At 42.7% G+C, this 19,229-nt stretch overlaps 1 protein-coding gene across 6 annotated transcripts in view; it reads right to left on the bottom strand.

Annotated features, from left to right (window-relative positions):
• MKX (mohawk homeobox) overlaps positions 1-19,008 on the bottom strand; it is a 61,354-nt gene extending 42,346 nt beyond the window's left edge. For 2 of the 6 annotated variants that reach the window (XM_081156179.1, XM_081156182.1), the window contains exons 1-5: positions 18,479-19,008; positions 16,157-16,423; positions 14,309-14,468; positions 6,749-6,902; positions 6,012-6,347 (exon numbers count right to left, since the gene is read on the bottom strand). In XM_081156179.1, coding sequence (XP_081012305.1) covers positions 6,012-6,347; positions 6,749-6,902; positions 14,309-14,468; positions 16,157-16,344 — 838 coding nt within the window. In that variant the 5' untranslated portion in view covers positions 16,345-16,423; positions 18,479-19,008. Of the gene's footprint in view, positions 1-1,405; positions 2,455-6,011; positions 6,348-6,748; positions 6,903-14,308; positions 14,469-16,156; positions 16,424-17,335; positions 17,383-18,478 lie in introns of those variants that run through there. The other 4 variants (XM_081156181.1, XM_081156183.1, XM_081156184.1 and 1 more) reach the window with 3 other exon arrangements.
• Positions 19,009-19,229: the final 221 nt, after the last annotated feature.

Here is a 19,229-nt window from a genome sequence, read left to right as displayed (position 1 = left end):
ATGCATAGAGTATCAGAAAATCAATTACAATTAATTGAATTGCAAAGAGGAATGCCAAAATATAGAGAGTGCAATGCAGAATCAAAATTTCATGTTGATAAACAGGAAAATATGTAAAATGTGTGGGATCTTTACTCTCATGAAAGGAGGAAAGAGAAAATGTAAAATTTCTGCATGGACTTTCTCCAGTTCTATCACATGATTAAAAGTACCCGCCCTGGCTGGTGTGTTGGTTGAATGTTGTCCCGCGTAGGGAAGGTTGCTGGCTTGATTCCCCATCAGGGCACATGCCCCGGTTGCAGGCTCAGTCGTGGGTGGAGGAGTACAGGAGGCAGCCGATTGATGTTGCTCTCATATCAGTGTTTCTCTCTCCCTTCCTCTCTCTCTAAAAATCAATTAAAAATCTTTTAAAAAATAATAAAAATATTCATTCTGAAAAAGTCAAAGCTGTCATGCCAAACCTGAGAGTGAATATGGCAGAAGTGTTTAAATCAGTGGGTCTAAATCTGTGCTTTGTTTCTGAAGTCTTCCTGCAAGGCTATGTACTAGATATGCACAATAACTACCACTACTTAGTAAATTCAAAATCACTAAGGCTCCATTTATTTTTATCTATTTGCTTTACTTCTGTGGTGAATTTTATCACCCTTGCATTTTCTTTCACTCTTTTACTTAAAAATCTGTTTAGTTTCATTTTATATTTTCTAAGTTTAAAAATTTTTAATCTCTTAAACATCTCATCATTTTAAGCTTCATTTTGTTTATTTTTTTTCCATCTACTAATAGCCTACTGTTGACTTACCTGATAACATAAACAGTCAATTAACACAATTTTTATGTTATATGTGTTATATACGAATTCTTACAATAAAGTAAGGTAGAGGAAAGAAAATGTTATTAAGAAAATCATAAAAAAGAGAAAATGTATTTACAGTGTTTATTGAAAAAAATCCATACATAAGTGGACCTATGCAGCTCAAACCCGTGTTATTCAAGGGTCAACAGTACACAGAAACAGAGCGTCCTTAACAGATGGCTCTGAGGAAGTGTTCTCTCAAATGCCATGTGGCTTCCTTTAAGCTAAAGAGAAATTAAAATTGGTGAAACATAAACCAGGAGTGATTATTCTTTGTTCAAAAATATCTGCCAAGACATTTCTTTAAATCTTTCTTCTGCTTCATTCAATAAAGTTTCTGTGATGAGTAGGCTAGCACAAAACCTAGGGCTCCAGTGAGCCGAGAACAGGGCCTGTGGGAAGTGACTCTTTTTTTTTTTTTTTTTTTTTTAATATATTTTTATTGATTTCAGAGAGAGGAAAGGAGAGGGAGAGAGAGATAGAAACATCAATGATGAGAGAGTCATTGATCGGTTGCCTAGCCCTCAACCCGGGCATGTGCCCTGACCGGGAATCGAACCCCGATCTCCTGGATCCTAGGTCGATGCTCAACCACTGAGCCACACCCGGCTGGGCAGGAGTGACTCTTAATAAACATTTTTGTGTTGAATGAATGCATAAAAGGTCATCTCATATATGAATGGACTGTGTTCCTGAAAACTATCTGTTAACTCAGTTGTTTAGAATAGAGAATGTATTTCTCCAGACAAACTATGCTATAAATTAAGGTTAAATCCCAGGCAAATTCAATGGTTAGTGAATTCATGAGTATATGTGTGTTTTGCTACCAATGACACCAGCTTAAATTCTAAAGTACACAAGTGTACGGGAAGAGAGGGAAAAATGAACATCTCTTCCCTTGTGGGTCATCATTAGCCAAGAAAAAGTGTTTGGAAATGGTGTTTAGCCTGTGTCATTCTCACAAGTTTCACTCTGCTTCCTAGTTGTTCTCTCCTCGGTCACCAAAATGCCTCATTCTCTCATTTTGCTCCAACTGTGGCAGGCCGTCCAAATGGACTCTCTCTTCCTCCCAAAATGTTCCATGTACCAAATAAATGACCTTTTTTCTCTCAGTCAAAATCTCTGTTTCTTCAGGGATATTCACTTCAGTCAAGCAGACACCAGGTGTGTATTATTAAGAGGGATTTTAGACAGTTTAACAAGATGAAGTTTAAACATTCAGTCTTATGGGAACAGGTTAAATTTATGAATTATATGTCGGCATTTCAGTGGGGCTCAGAATGTACTAGCCACTTAAAAGTTGATCATCTGTGAGCTGCAAAAAGAAAGAACAGAATAGGAACTTGTCCTCAAGCCAAGCAAAAGAAGAGGGGAAGTCACACATTTTATTTCAAGACTTGCCTGATTTTCCCCATCGGTACACTTCTTAGAAATCTCCTCTCTCCTTCAGTAACCAAGTACATTTAATAGGCTTGGTTTTGAGAGCAAATCAAACTCTAATCCAAGTTAGGAAAGGTTCCAGTGAGGACTTACTCTGTAAGGTGGCACAGATGGCAGATGGCTCCTTCATGGATGGTCCCATCTGGAGACTACAGGCACTAATTCAACAGGAATGGAAGTAGATATGACGGCTACAGTCCTTTCCTGATACATTAGAGCAAACCCATGTAGGGGCTAGAGGCCTGGAGGTCAGTTTGTAATGGGAATTCACTCTATCAAATACCTGAAAACTGTAATCTATTAACCCAACATGATGAAAATGAATTGTAATTTTAATTTAGGTGATTTAATTCAACAGACAGCACTGAGTGACTAAATTTTCTTGAGTATTACTTAACTCTATTAAAAACAATGACCTTAATCATTCTGATCAACTCTAGTGTTATAATTGTTGCTGTCAGAAATGTTTTAACCAATATTTACTGAGTTATATAAATAACCAATATTTATTATGCCCATCAAGAAAAGAACATTTTTTTCTGCATGATGTGGGAGACTAAGGATTACAGAGAAATATTTAATGCTTACATAAAATTAATGAAAACATGTTTGCATCTACTTCGATGATATCTAGTAATATTTTCAGTTAGGATTACTACTTTATAATCTTCCAGGCTTCTCCCTGCTAGAACTTAACAAGAACCAGTGAAATAAAATTCAGTGATACATTATCCTTCCATTCACCAATTCCTTTAAAATGCATCTTACAAAAACGGATGAAAAATAGATAAATTTCTTGGCACAGATAAACTAATAAATTGTATTTAAGGGTGATCAATTCTGGAAAAAGAATTTAAAATTCAAAATATTTGTACTACTATAGAACTGGGAAGGGGAGTGGTGTTAATAGCAGACTTAGAAGATTTCTATTTAGGTGAGGAAAGAAAGATATAACCAGAAGGAATGGAAGGAATTCAGATTAAGTCTGTATGCCAGAGAAAACCATAGCAGTTGCTCAGAAAGTATTTATTAAAATCCCCTGTTCTACTCCTTATGCACGAGTGCTAACCCAGCTACAGCTGCAGCTCTGCTGTCACTCGGTTCCCACAGGAGACAGCCATTTATTGTTTTGGTCAGAAACTTAGAAGACCAGTGTTACACCACCAGTCTTTCTTAATTCTCCATCCACAAAACCAAAAAAATGTATTCCATTCTTTTAAAGTTTATAAACATGCATGAAAAACCAGAAGTTTATGTGTCTAGGCTGCTTTCTCGTTGCTTGCACAACTAAAAAATACGTTTTTATTTAAAAATAGAACTTGGCAAATAAATAGTCCATTGGAATGCTTTAGTAGAAATAAATGGCCAAGATATTTAACTTTGAAAAGCATCAACTATACAGGCATGCTATTCCTGCTTTGATTTTTTACTTTGTTACCTCTGAAAAAGTATGCATTTTCAGAGGACTCAGTATGCTGGGTAAATTTCATAGACACATGACCTTGCTTTTACTGGGCAACAGAAAGAAATTTATAAGATATTTTTAAAAAATAGTAGACTTCTAATTACCTCATCAAAATTAATTTTCATTATTTCCAAAAATCTTTTTTTGTTTTTGTCTATAAAAGTTTGTAGTCATAATTGTATTCAGTGTTTCTACAGTTTTAAATTGTTTTTCACTTAATATCACATTATTAATATTTCTCATGTTGTTTCATAGTCAGTATCAGTATCATAAAGAAAGATTTTGACTTTTATGCTATTATAATTTAGTTTGGGATTTGAATAACATTCACATTTTAAAAACTGAGATACTTCCCATATTTTTATATGTTTCATACAAAATGTATAAAGCATGGGAATTAATTATTTCTTCAAAGTTTGAAAGAAATTCAATGAGTCTATCAAGTCATGTGTTTTGGGAACTGGATTTACTAAAAACCTTATTTTTTCCTGAATTAGTAGTGATTTAAAACTTTTCTCATTATACGTTTATAATTTAATCGATGTGGATAATACCAACTCATTTCATCTACATCTTCATATACAGTATCTTGTCAACAATTGTTCACAGTATTTTATCATAATTTTACTAATATTTTTGTTTAATATAAAAATATTTTTGTTTAATACAAAATATTGCTATATTGATTGCTATATCTCCTTTCTCATTTCCAACTTTAACTAGTGTCAGTTTTTGCTTATGTCTCTTACTATTGCTTTCAGAGTTACTTCTTGATTCATTTATCTATTTTTCAGCTTTTCATTTTACCTTCTATAAAAAAAATTCTTCTCAATTATCTGTACTTGAATAATTACTTATTTTCCTTTCTTTGTAAATTAACATTCATAAAGCTCTAAATTACCTCAAGTTCTGCTCTAGTCATATTGGTTAGATGTTAGTATGTAGTTTTAAACTTTTTGTTATTAGCTAAATAGTCTTTGACTTCATTTTTTATTCCTTCCTAGACCCAATCATTATTTATGAGACTATTTCTTTTTATTTCAAACTGTTTGGAGTTATTTTTATTGTTGGAATTGAAGACACAAACAAAAATGAGATTAAGTCTTTGAAAGTATATTGAGATTTTTCTCTGAATCCTCAAAGATAATGTATCTTTTACACATTTGTAAGACACTTGAAAATCAGATTTCTGGCTAAATAATCTGAAGGGTATATTAAGCCAAATTTAGATTCCTCTATAAAACCCTACGGATCACATATCAGACTCCTTGATATACTAAGGACTAAATGTAGTAACATTTGTGCAGCATTTAGCATAGAGCCTAACATGTCCTAACTACTCAATAAATGATGGTGGCAGTATGTGTAATCATAACAGTAAAGGTGAGTAGTAGTTACATTAGTATGTGTAACCATAATAGTAATAGTAGTCTAGTATACTAGTTACATCCCTCCTACCTGCTGTGCCGGCTCAGCTGCACTATTGATCTGGACAAGAATAAACTAGCTGTGTGTTTTTGGTCTGGATTTTCTTATTTATGACATAATGTGGCTGGACTAGATGCTTTCTGAAGTTATCGTCAAGACGTGAATTCTATTTCCACCAGGGGTAGGTAGCACATGTCCTTTGTTCTGAAGCTACCTGCTCAAACACTCTCTACGATCAAAGCTCTCTGGGAACTGAAGTGAAGATAGAACATTTTACCAAACTCACTACGCCATCTGAATATTTTGAATAGGTAGGAATTGATTCATTATTTCTGAAATAAAAGTAAAATTTCCAAAGCAATTTAAGCCAGAACTATACTGTCCCATCACAAAAGTATTGGCACACATGCTAATTTGTGTTTATTTCCCACCATTATTAGCAAACAATGAATCTGAGAGAAAATATGGAATACAAAGTATTAGCATGTTTGATTATGGAATCCAGGGCATTCCTCCATTAAAATTGATTCTTAAAGGCCAATTTATGTTTCATCTAACAATGTTTATCACTAAGATTAAAAATTATTATTAAGAATAAAAATTCTTATCATTGTTTTTAAGAATGAAAATTTTCCATCATCTACTACAAGCATCTCTAGTGATTAAAAACAAAACGAAAGCTTTAAAACCTAATTACAGGCAATCTGTGAATAATATAATGCAAAAGCAATAAAAATTATGCCTTTATACCTGTTGACATAAATGCCTCTGCTGCAGTTTTAGTGTTTTTTAAACAAGGTATCACAAAAAACACAGACTTACCTGTGCGATAGACAAAGTTGCCTTCAGTTTCTGATGACGAAGGAGACACTAATTCTTCCTCAAATTCATTGGAACTAAAAGACCCCGAATGGTTTCTTTGCCTTGTCTTTCCCATCATGGCAGCGTTTGTGGCCATGACATGTCTCAAAGAGTCGTTAAGGTAACGGTTCAATAAGCTGCTCTTATATTTCGGGGGTGACACGTAGTCCTCACCGGCCTGTGACTCTGGCCTCACTCCAGGCTTTATAACGGAGCTCTCACTTTTAATCGCAGGATGGTGAACGGGATTGTTATAGCCCCCTTCATTCATGTGGCTTCTTGGAGGGTTTTCTCCATCTAAGAGGGAAAAATATCACTAGATGGGACTCACATATTCTTTTCCCCAGCCACCCAACTGCTATGTTTAATCATTAAAAATGTATGTGAAGAAAGAATATTTAAAGTGTATAAAATTATCTTTGATATTCAAGATTTATATTTAGGCAAAGAAAATGAGTTATCTATGTAATATCTCCCTATAGTATTTTAATTTTAATAAATTTCACAGAAAATGTTACTCTGACACACAATAAATTATAAACAAGAGGAAATAGCCATTGTCATTTATAGTATTATAAAAGTGAAAAAAGAAGAATTACGGCACCATCATATTTTGTGGTATTGACCTTAAAAATAGCAATTGAGGCAAACTTATTACAGAGGCAAAGCTAAGAAATCGAATAAAAATATGAACAAACCTTCGGAACACGAATCATCACTGCTTACACTAAGCCGCTCAGCATTTCCTTGAACATACTTGTTGTACAACTTTATTCTTAAAGCCCAGCTTAAATCTGGCTGTCGAACGGTATTCTTAAGTCGCCGTCTTGCATTAGCAAACCAATTTGACACCTAAGAAAGTATTATTTCTCAATTAACAAAACATAAAAAATAACCCATCATACAATTACTTTACCATAAAGGACCTAAGCCTCTCTCAGTATCTTTGATCACTAAATACTCTCAGGGTGTAACAATACCGGACACTCATTCCACTCATTCATTCATTCAGCAAACATGCTGAGCGCTAGCTTCAGAGATTGAGCACCTATTGTATTCTGGGAATTAAAAAAATGAAGATGCTTGGCCATCAAATTTTCAGTCTAATAAGACAGGTAGGAGAGCATACAAACAAGCCTAATACAGGAAAGAACGGGAAGGATGGCTTAAAATGCATTAAAATAAAATGATTCAGGGTTCCAAAGGAAAGAGGGGTCACTTTTACATGTGACTCAAGACTTCATGAGAAATTTAAGGTAGGCTTTGAAGGAAAATGTCAGGTATAATGGGTAAGGGAGTGTATTACCAATAAAGAGGGCACTGGAACAAAGATAAGTCAAATCCCAGAGACACTGTGGTGGGTAAGGAAGGCGGGCAAGATAAAGACGACCTTGAATCCTTGAGTCTGTATAACCAAGAGAAAGGTAGTACCATTTTGAGAAAGCAAGTAGAACTGTTTAAATATGAAATGATGTGTTTGTTTTGGGGCATGTTTAGTTGAAGGCACTAGAAAAGCATAGAGGTGAGTGTGCAGCAAGAAAATAAAAATGGTACCTGACATTTAAGGGAGAGGAAGAGCAGATCTGGGACAAATGTGCAGAGGTGATAGCTGAAACTGTGAGAATAGGCCAGATGAAAAGATGGTCAAGGACCAATGGAAACCTCCAGTGATTAAGGATGTAGGGCTATAAAAGAGGAACTGCCAAAACAACTAGACAGAGAGCAATCACACAAATTGAGGAAGAAAAGGCCAAGGAACACCCAGCTTTCAGCTACAAGTCAAGTGCTTTCAAAGAAAGGAACGCTGCAAAACAAAGGAGTTACTTCCATTGTTTTTTATAAGATGCTACTGAACTTCTATAGGCTGAAATGGTACCTGAGGTTTCTTGTGAGATAACAGACTGTCATCAGAATATACAGGGTGTCTTAAAAAATGTATACACACTTTGAATAATTGTTAAAGCCTGGATATTTGCCTTTAAAAGAATGAAACGTGGAAAGAGAATTACATCTTTCTGCCAATTTGTTTTAGAACACGGCCCTACATTACCATAAAGGTTGTGTGGCAATGATTGCATTGGAGTTCCTTTTTACCCCCCTTTTTTAGATTTATAATATAAATGCACAATTCCTGCATATTGTTTAAGCCCTAATTGTTGAATGGACCTGTTGTGATTCCTACTTAAAAAAAAATAAACAAACCAAAAAAAAACAACAACAAGCTACAGGGATTTTTTCTCTTTGTCTCCTTGGGTAAAACATAGTTTTTCTTAGTTGATTTATATATATGCACAAAACGTATCGTATGTTTTATATATATTCAATATTACTGCCTTTGTGTCTTAAGCATTGATAACCATTCTCTTAACTGAGGTGCAATGAGGTAGCATCTCACCATGGCGTTTCAGAAGTGTTAGTCCTCATGGACCCTTCTTCCTTTCATGCTGTGTGTTACTGCTATGCTTCAGTCTGACTTCACATTCTCAGTCTTTTCCAACCCTATAGACAGACAACTTCTGGCACTACTCATTCAACAAACATATCTAAAGCTGCTCTTGTGCTTTAGCCATGGTGTTAAGTGCTAGGAATGGATAAGTTGTGTCCCATGCACACACAGAAAGACCAGCAGTGAAAAACTATACCTGATTAACTGTGATTACCAGGTCATCGCTACCGAAGCACAAAATGCTTCACTACACTTCTCAGATCTTTCTATTGTCCAAATCATGGTCAAAGTGTTCATCCAAGTCCTCCTTACTACTGACTAGAAATTTTAGGACATTATTTTCCTGAACTTCCATTCTGTCCAATTGAATGGACCTTAACAACCACCTTCAAATTCATGTTGATGCACCATTATGATTTAATTACTTTACTTCTTCAAATGCTCATGGGTGTCCCATTATCCTGTTACTGGGGTATAATGGAAAGAGACCTGGTATCTTGTCCTGAATTTGCCAAAAACATGCTGTGTGAATTGAGATAAGTCACTCATTTTTCTGAACTTCAGACCCTTCATCTATAAAATGCATTAGATGAGTCCTAACATTTTTGTCAACTCTCAGAACTAAGATGTGCGAATACAGCCCACACTGTCCTACAAGTGTTAAGTCCCTTCCTAGTCGGTAGTAACCTACCCTCTGCTCTCAACTACTGCTCTCTAGCAATCAGATATTTGTGTTTATGTCCTTCCCCACCCCTCTCATACACAGAGAACACACTGCAGCTTCCCCTAGGCCCAAGTCACATATCTATTAGAATCCAAGTCCAAAGCTTTTTGTTACTTTCTTTACTAAATAAACATCATATAATTCAGATAAACTTTAAATCTTAACTAACCTCAATTCTTAATTAACCTTAAATTGTAACACAGCCACCACACAGTACAGCATAAAATCCAGTTCTTAAAAAATTCTTCATATTTTTATTAAAATGCAATAGCTTTCTAATTTCAAAAAAATTAATATACTATAATTTTAAAATAGAAAAATGGGGACCTTTCAATGCCATGGTGGAATTAACTAGCTTTTCATATATTGGGGTCATATCTTTTTTTATGTTTTATATACCCATAGTATATTAATTATATAATAGGAGATTTTCCAGGAAGATTTGCTGATATCTAATATAGTCTGTTTCTAAATTTACTTTATCAGTTTGATCAATACCCAATCCACTGATATATTTACTCTGCCAGTATTTTATTACCAGAAATTTACAGTACAGCTGGATATAGTCTGAGGCTTTAATATCTACTTGCAATAAGTTGTGCAAATAGCAGACAAATACATAAGAAATCTGCATAAATATTATTTTGCAATTTTTTTCTGATGAACTAATGCGAACTCCATCTGTTTCACTGAAGGTAAAAGTATCAGTTCAAGTTTTCTACCTTTCACTTACTATGGGTTCATTTGGGTTATTATTCAAATTCCCTTTAAATTCTCTTTTACATGAAACAGGCCTCCTTCCCAAGGGTAGGTTCTGGAGAAACAGTATTTTAATGTCAAATTCAGAGCTCTAAAAACACTGCTTTATAGTGAATGCTTAGAGAACCAAATATCTAGATGCTAGAAGAGAAAATGAAGTAATTTTCCTCCTACTCTAACTGAGGTGTTTACATTCATCATATTGACTGAGCAATCATTACAGTAAACCCAAAGGGATATGCTGGCATCTGTCCACATGTGAACATACAGAATTAACAAACTTATTCTGGGTTACTCAACTGAAATATTGAGCACCTCATTTCCACACCATGTCATATAACACTTAGAGTAATGTAGAAGGACTTTTCTGAGACTTTGTTGAATATTTAACGGTTGCTATAATCCTTGCAGTTCATAATTACATACATATCTCAGCAGAAGCACTCATATCAAGCAAAAATAGAGCCGTGTCAATATAGGAGGCAAAATCTTGCAACATAACAGTTTTCACCGTATGGTGCATGGACATATCCTAGAAATTTGAAAGTTCTACTATAAGAGGAGGAAGAATTAACATCCAATTGTTAAACTGTAACCTCAAACTCCCCTTGCCCTACACTCTGTATTGTGATGAAAGAAATCATCCTAAGGAGATGTTTCACTCTTATAATCCAGAAAAAGTACAAATATATTTTAAAATGTACACACTAAACAATGGAAAATATCAAAACCAGATACAGCCTCCATTTGCCCTTTTAAAAATTCTCTACAAGGTATTATTCTTTGGTAAGATCCATTTCTTACAGTAATACAAAACCTTAATTGTATACCAGTTTATATTATTCCACAATTAAGTTGTATATATTTTGAGAGTACAGAGTATATTTTTATAATGTTTCAACAATGGTCAGCCATAGGAACCAAGCGCACTGGGAAATTTTGGTTTATTAGAGTCAAAATACGTGCACACACGCGCACGCGTGAGCACACACACTTGATCTCCCTGTTAATTTTATAAAAATGCTTATATCTCACTAGGAAGTAAGATGCCAGATTAATAATGCAAATGAGAGGCAAACATTGTTAAAGCACATTAAGACAAGCTGTCAAGTCTAGTGTGGAGTGAAAGTTGCCAAGTCTAGTAGTGAAAGTTTCATAAATAATTCTTTCTGCATCATTTTTCAGAGATAAATAAAATAGGTGCCTATTAATGTCCTTAGAGATTCTATTTATCAGAAAAAGTACCTTTTATGCTCCTAAAGATATTCTCTCCACTAAAGTTTCAGCTTTTTGTTTCTGGGCTTAATGGAGATTGCTGACCAGGTTTTACACTCCTCCTTATTAATTTAAGAGTAGCAAAATAAGTCAAAAATACTTCCTGTGAAAAGTTGGACAACCAAAAGGAAAATGTTAAGTGTAAAAGAAATTATCAAAGTATTCGATAGTCTTGTAGTTAAGGGATAAAAGTTATGCCAACACCTTATTAAGATAAATCATGAAAAACAGAGATAGGTGTTGCAATAAACAAGAAATAGGAGTTAGAAACCAGAAATAAGGGGAACACTCCATATTTATCTATAAACATAAAAATAGGACACATTTCCAGATAAATAGAAAATAACAACACTGCTTATACCTTTACCTGTTCTGTAGAACCATCATATAGCATTAAAGATAGAGAGCTGCCCTCTGTGTAGACCCTATAATTGGATGGATTTTAAAACTATCTTAATCAGATTTCAAGACATTCTTTAGCTTTCAAAAAGATGTTTTGGAAATCCACATGGTACTTGTAGTGGTATTCCCCCATTAGAGTCTATTTACTCTATAAAAATGCAGGGCTAGTTTACTACATGGAAAGTACTGTGCTGGGGTGGTATGGGAGTAAGAAGCCTGACTCCACAAGAGAAATTTATTCAGTGGGAGAACTTGACTCATTAAATAGGGGTCTAATTTGCAGGGATCAAAAGCTTTATTCAGATCACGGCTTTGCAGTTTTTCACCCAGAAGTGTAAAGTATTTACATACTTTATTTGTTTTCCCATAGAGTTAGAATTTGGTTTGGCTGTTAATGTATGTCTGACTTTTATAAACCCCTCATATATATAAACTTATAGGTAGGTAGTAGGTATCTGTGCATATTCATATATATGTATATACATATTTTTTCTTACATAGATACTCCTTATGCCTAATTGAAAATAACTGAACCTAAACTGGGTTACATATAAGGTCTTTTGATTGTAGTTTAGATTTTGATTTTTTTCATTTATTTTAAAGTTCCAGAAACCAACTTCATAAACTATAAAATTTAAAAATTGTTAAACAAATATCAATTATTATAAATAATTTTCTTTGACCTATTTTAAATTCCATAGTTTTATGCATTTTTATTTTCTGAGGACTAGTGTAAGAGAAAGAAACTGTAGTGAGAAAAGTTTTCATTACATAAATGAAAACCTCATGCAATTAGAAAAATGCAATAGCATTACCAAGATCCTATGGCAAAAAGAATTGTTGTTTGTATTTGCACTATCATTATAGGTAGAAAATGATTTGACTCTGTATTAAAATGAAAACTACTTGTATTGCGTCTTACAAAACTATTGCATATGAAAATTTAAATGTCTCTGCTAATGACAAATATTTTTTAAAATTAAAAAGTGTTCTAAATATGTCAAAAGTGTTTTTTGCTTTTATATAAAAGAGTGGCAAGCATTAAATATGGAATTATATAAACAACCAAAATAATCTAATATTTTATTGCTAAATTCATTGTGAAATATTCAAATAGCTCTATAAATTAGTGTATTTTCAAAATAAATAGCATACCTATTTAAACTGAAATTTGAACATATGCATTTATTTTCAAAGGTCAAGTTTTTCTGACTGAGATAATTTATTTAGAAACTACTTTTGTAAATCACTGAAAGTTACATAGTTTTATGTTGAACAGCGATTAAGCCAGGAACACTAAATTAATTTTCCCCTCCAGTGCTGCAGCAAATCACTATTGCTACTATTGCTTGTCAATATGAAGCAAAACAGATGTTTTTCTCTACAATTGTATTCTGAAAATAACCAGGCAAATGTATATTATAGTTCTAATAGGCCTGAATACAAGTCAACTTTCATACTTTGTCAAACTTCCCAGTAATTCCTAAATGACAATCTTAATTACTCTAGAAAGCATTTTTTACTCTATCTAATAGTTAAGTATTGTATTTTTTAATTTTTATTTTGGGGTCCTCCCTTACCATGTAGTTAATGGGATGACCACAATTTCACAACAGTGATGTAGTGCTACTAAAATGTATGAAACTTCTCAGCTTATTTAGCGCCTCCTACTCTTTTGAATATATGTGTTCTGTTTGCATTTATAAAAGTTCCTATCACCATATTTTTTAAAGAAAACTGTGGTGTCATAGTAGAAAGAGCATTTGATCTGGAATTACATTATTTACAGGCTTACCTCTACCCTTACTAACACATAACCTCTCTGTGCCTTGGTTACATCATCTGTAAAATGCTGACAATAACTTCCATACCTCACCATGTTTTTGCGCATATCAAATAAGATTTGTAGGAAAATAAGCAAGTCAAATATAATGTAGTGTTGTAGGAAAAAAAAAAACAAAACAAAACTGGCACCATTTCTACACTTGACCAGTAACCCAACTGTTTGAAATCTGCCTCTTCTTAACCCCAGTAGAAAGATACCATCAGGGAAATCTGTGGATTCTGGCTTATGCACAGGATACTTCTACTTAAAAATAAAAACAAAAAAACCCAAACCCACTTCTTGCCCTTCCAACCCACCTCCTAGATCTGTCAGTAGTGCTAATTTTGAAAGTTATCCTGTACTTGGTTCTCAAGTGTGGCCTAGGGCCAGCACCTTTAGCATCACCCCAAGAACTTGTTAGAAACGCAAATCATGGGTCCCACCCCCTATCAACTACTGAATCGGAAACTCTGGTTTGTGTTTTCACAAGTCCCCCTGAAAATCATTGCGAGTCGTCCCATCCGTGTCCATCTATCCAGCATTCCCAGACACCTCATCACTGCAGTTTTTTCACTGCCCTCCCTAGCAGAACACCGTGGGATCCCTCCTAGAACAAGTATTAGCACTGAATTGATAGATAGGATTGAGAGGAGACCCAGAAACTCTTCCCAGAACACAACTCTGCCCCTGTCCAACCCCTCATCATCCTCAGCAGCAGGAGCCAAAGCATCCCGCCGGCCTTTCCCTGCTTCACCCTCGTGGGCGAAGCGCCAGGTGGAGATCCGCGCCCCTCGCGGGCAGGATGGGGCTCGGTAGACCCCGGTTACCTGCACCAGCGTCATCTGCGAGCCAAGAGCCAAGAGTATCTTCTCCGTCTTGGTGGGGTACGGGTTGTCACGGTGCTTGTAAAGCCACTGCTTGAGGGGCCGTGCCATGTCTTGCAGGGCCTGTCGCTTGTGCCTCACCTTCCCGCCGGTCTGCCGGGCCCTGGGACGGCGGGAGAGAAGCCCGGTGAGCGGCGCTGCCTGGGCCCCCCGCCGGCGTCCCTCGCTCCGGGCCGCAAGCCGCCGCAGGGGACCCAGCGCACCCAGCCAGGCCGCGCACCCCCACCCCGCGCGTCCCGACGTTGAGGCGAGGGAGCCACACAATTTCTGGACGAGGAGATCCTTTCTTTGGCCTCTCTCTTGGAAACGGCCTGGCTGTCGCCCGGGGTCGTGTGGCAGGGAAGGACCCTAGGTTTTTCTTGGTAAGGGGTGTATCTTGAAGCCAGTAACCCGAGGTTAGAGGTGTAGGTGACCGTTACTTGATTTGAAGAAAAATGTTATGCCAGCTACAGAGCTGGCAGCGGCGCTGCCGCCCTTCCTTCCGGCCCGCGCTGCGCCCCTGCGGTGGCGCCGCCCGGCGGGCTGGGTAGAGGCGCTGCGGGCCCGTGAACGGCCTGCCGCTCGGGCGGGGGAAGGTCGCCTACTGGACGACCTTTCAGTAAAGCGAGGGGTGACCACTGCCCTGCTGCCCTGGTCTCTTAGAGCTCTCTCCAGTTTCCTTTGACCCTCTGGGAAAAGGGGAAACTTTCCAAAGGAAGTGTGAGGAGGGAAAACACGGCAGGGGGCTTTTCCCGATGTAAGGAGAGTTAAAAAGCTTGAAAGCTCTGTTCCCGGGAGAAGAAAAGGAAGAAAGAAAAAAGGCTCATTGAAAAGCACGTTGCTAGGAGGAAGAGACGAGCCGCCCGGAGCCGGCCTCGGGCGCTGCGCTGCGCTCCCAGGAGGCTCCGGGAGGTGTCGCCGCGCAGACGCGCGAGCGCCCGGCACTCCAGGAGGCTCGCGCGCCTGTGCCGCAGCCTCTGGGGCTTTTTTGCCTCTTTAAACACTTTGAAATGCAATTCCACCCGAAAGGACTGGTACTAACATTTTGACGAAACCTAATCTCTACTTAACCAACCGGCAGCGCTGCAGAACAAGCAGCTGATGCAATCTTCCAGGTGGAGACGGCCGAGACGGCCGCCGCTCCTCTCCCCGACCCCGCGCTCCCGTGGCCTCCCGGAGGTGGCCGGGCTAGGGGCTGCGGTCCACACCTCCGCAGCCGGAGCCGCTAGGGCCACCCTCACCCTGCGGAACCGAAACCCCGCCGGAGAGCTAGCGGCCTTCCCCTCCCGCTGGCAGCGGGCCCCGCCCAGCCACGTGCGATTAGGGCGCCCTGGGCAAAGCCGACCTTCCCAACACCCTGGCGGAGGCGACGCCTTGTTGTGACAGAAGAAGGGAAGCCCACGGGGCTGGCCTGACCTGGGAACCCCAACTGCTTGGCCCTGCCTTGCTCCTATGCTTCCTGCTCAGTCCGTTCTATCTGGCTCTCAGTCGCGCGTCTGCACCCGCGGTCCGAAGAGGGGGCAGGTAACCCACTCCCCTGAGGTCCAAGTATGGGAGGATCGCGGGGGCAGTTTCAGGTGTCCTCAGTTTCCAACACGCCTCTTTTGAGTTGTCCTGACGAGTCGATCTCCCCATATTTTGAGAAACTACTACCTTAAAACGAGAATGCGCAAAACCAGGAGGCGGAGACCTGCCCTCCGGGAAACTCCGCGCCGCTGACCCCCGCGCCTGGGGTGCGGTCCGCTCGCCCGCGCCGCTCACTGCCCCACCCCCCTGGACTGCGGGTGGGCCCGGGCCCGGGGATGCGCATACCCGGTCCTCCGGTGCCTCAGGCCGAGGTTGTCCTTGAGGGGCGGGCCGTCTGGAATGCCCACCTCGGGGCGGGCGTGGGGACTGTCCAGGACGCCGCCGTAGGGCCGGCCGCCCCGCTCCCGCTCCGTAGCGCTGCGGTCCTCAAAAAGCACGGCGCCATTGAGCTTGTCGAAGACGATGGTGTTCATGGTGCGAACTGGCAGGGGCGCCCCGCGCGGCCACAGCGCCTCGGAGCCGGGCCACCGGGAGCTCCGCAGGGCTCGGGTTCTAGGAGATGAAGGTGCATCAGGTTACTCGCTGAGAGCGCGCACACCCTGAGCGATCCGAGCCCCAAACGCAGCCAAGGCGAGGGGCTGCGGGGTTCCGGGCAGGAACGGCAGCGCCGCACCCGACCGAGGGAACCCGCGCCTCTCGGTCCCCGGCTAGCCCGCTCCCTTCGCGGGGACAGGTCCCTGCCCTCATCCTTGCCCGCGCGATCGACCCCCCACCCCCCCCAACGGACTTCAATCAGGAATAGTGTACCCGCGGCGGCAAAGGCAAGCTAATTCCTAATCGAGCCCTCCTGCCTCGGTGTTAGTCTGGACGCAGTGCACTCCAACAGCAGAGCGGCACCGCGCGGGGCCGCGCCTGGTCTTCAGCCACAGCGGAAGGCTGAAGGCTCTCGGAGGTTCCACTCTGGTCGTAAACAGGGGTTGGGAGAAAGGGAAATTGGGGGTAACATGAATGACTGCATGCGCAAGCCCCAGTTAATGAGTCCCAGGCCCGACCGGGATTTCGGGGATTTTCATGTTCTCTAGGTTTGGCTGACCCTCCTGAGTCCGTCCCTGGGGTAGGGGTGAGGGCTGGAAAAGCCAGCAGACTCCAGAGCTAGAAAGTTAAGTGGCGTCAGTGATAAACGCGCCACCTACTCCCTCTCCCCCCATTTCTTTCTGCCATGCCCAGCCGGCTCCGGGGTGCGCAGGGTCGGGGCAGTTCAGTGGCTCTGGAGGCCCGGGCCCCCGAGCCCGCGTCCCGTGGCCCTCTCCCGCAGTGCGGGTGCGAGCCCGGAGCTCGGAGCCCATTCACACCCGCCCCTTTCTGGGGTTTCGAGGAACCATGTCAGAGGCTGCAAAGGTGTTGGGAGAGGAAGGAGGAACCGCGGCCCGCGGCTTCCACAGGCAGAGAAAGCCTCCAGCTCACCTCCCGGGTCCCGGCGGCCCGGAGCCTCTGCCTGCCGCGCGGGCGTCAGCGGCAAGTGCGCGCCGCGGCGGGTCAGCCGAGCGGCGGCCCCGAGGCTCGCGGCAGCCCCAGCGCGCCCCATCTCCCCGCCTCGCGCCACTGAGCCGCTCTCTCCTTTCGCTGCCAGCGCCCCTCACCCCGCCCCGCCGCGGCGTGGGCTGCCACCCCCACACACCCCTGCACGGGTCCTCTGCCCGGCGGAGCGCCCACACTCGCCAACGCCCCTCGCCCCGCCCTCCGGCCACCACAGCGGAGGCCACGCGCGACAAGTACGGCGGTCCACGGCGATTGAACGACGGCCCCCGTCAGTATTCATGGGGAGGTGAAGTCAGGCCTCTTCTGGCAGCCCCGCGTCCCGTAAGACTGAGCCCTCCCGCGCAGACAGGTACGTGTCTGGGGTTTGGACAGACGGCGGTAAGTGTGAAAGCAAATTTCCGTGCCCGCAGCCCCGGTTCTAAGACCAGGAGTCCTTTTTTGTCTTTTGAAATCCGTGCACTTAGTACGTTGCGTTCGTGCCACTCAATTTGTAAAACACCCCGTTTCCAGCCCCACGGCCCAGTTCTCCTGCATGTAGGCATGTTTGCCCAGCGCATCCGCCCGGGGTTTGGCAGAGCGGGTCCTTCTCCGGCTGTCCCAGCGCACTGGGTGGCAGCCACAGACGCCCGGGCGGCCTGGGTCCACGGGCAGCAGGCGAGTGGGGGCGGGCGGGAGAAGTCCGGGAGCTGGGTGCTGACGCAAGGGGTCCCAGGGGCGTGGGAACCGCGGCTTCTCATCCCCCCTGCGAGCCCACGCGCGGACCCCAGCGCCTCGTCTCCGCTCCTGTGCTCCTCACATACCCTGCTTCATTCCAAATTGCCAGTTGTGGAGCTCCCACCCTGAGGAACTGCCCCACCCAACGCCCGCGATGTTAAAGCAAAGGAGCGGCCAGGTGGGTCCCCAGGCTCCTCGCAGACCCTCGGGCCAGCCTTCGCGGCCACCTGGGCGCGTCCCCTACGGGCCGAGGATAGAGGTAGGGGAAGGGCGGGGATCGCCAAGGCGCCGGGGGCCAGAGCCAGCCTCCCATCCGAGGCCTCGGGCGGGGACTCGGAGACCCGAGGGCTGTACCTGGGACAGTGGGGCCGGCGGCCGGCGGCAGGGCTGCTGGCTGTCCCGCGTCGAGGCTAGGCGCACTCCCATCCCCGCCGCATGTTTTCCGCGCGGGCTCCAACGCGCTCACCGCCGCCACCGCCGTCGTCTCGGCTTTATTTACCCAGACAGGCGCGCGCGGCCCGGGAACAGGAATACTGAGGCCTTCTCATGTTTCCCGACTGCCTGGCCCAGCCGGCGAACATCCTGCGGGCGCGGTATCCACATTCCCGGGCCGGCGAGAGAAAGCCTCCGCGCCCGCCAGGCTGTGGGGACGGCAGTTAACCCTCGCGGAGGAGATGCCACTGCAGGCGCCGCGGGGAGCCCGCAGCCCGCCGAGTCCTCCCCAGCTAGGCCGGCCTCGCAGGCGCGGAGCATAAGGGGCGACTGCCTTCGCGCTTAGGGGAGAAATTCTCGGGGAGGCCGCAAGTGGCGCCCAGCTCGGGCTCTGGAAGCTGAGAGGCTGCGGTGCAAATCCCTTGTCTTAGCTGGCTGCGGTGTCGGAAATTTCACTACAAGCGGCTGGGCGGGAGAGACCACTACAGCGAGCCCTTTATTTTCCTCGCGATTAGCTGGAGTGAAGTTACTTAAGTCAGAGCTCGGGTTTGCGCCTGCAGCGCGGGAGCGTATTGCAGGAGGAGCTCGGACTCGGAGAGCCTCTTTTTGGTGTCACTAGGCTTCTGAGGTGCTGGCCGTCTCAGAGCCAGGCACGCGCTCTCCTTTCGGGGCC

The sequence above is a fragment of the Miniopterus schreibersii genome, assembly GCF_964146895.1.
Source record: "Miniopterus schreibersii genome assembly, chromosome: 1".
Classification (NCBI taxonomy): domain Eukaryota; kingdom Metazoa; phylum Chordata; class Mammalia; order Chiroptera; family Miniopteridae; genus Miniopterus; species Miniopterus schreibersii.
The sequence above is the reverse complement of the archived record's forward strand: the minus strand, read 5'-3'. Positions and strand labels throughout refer to the sequence as shown.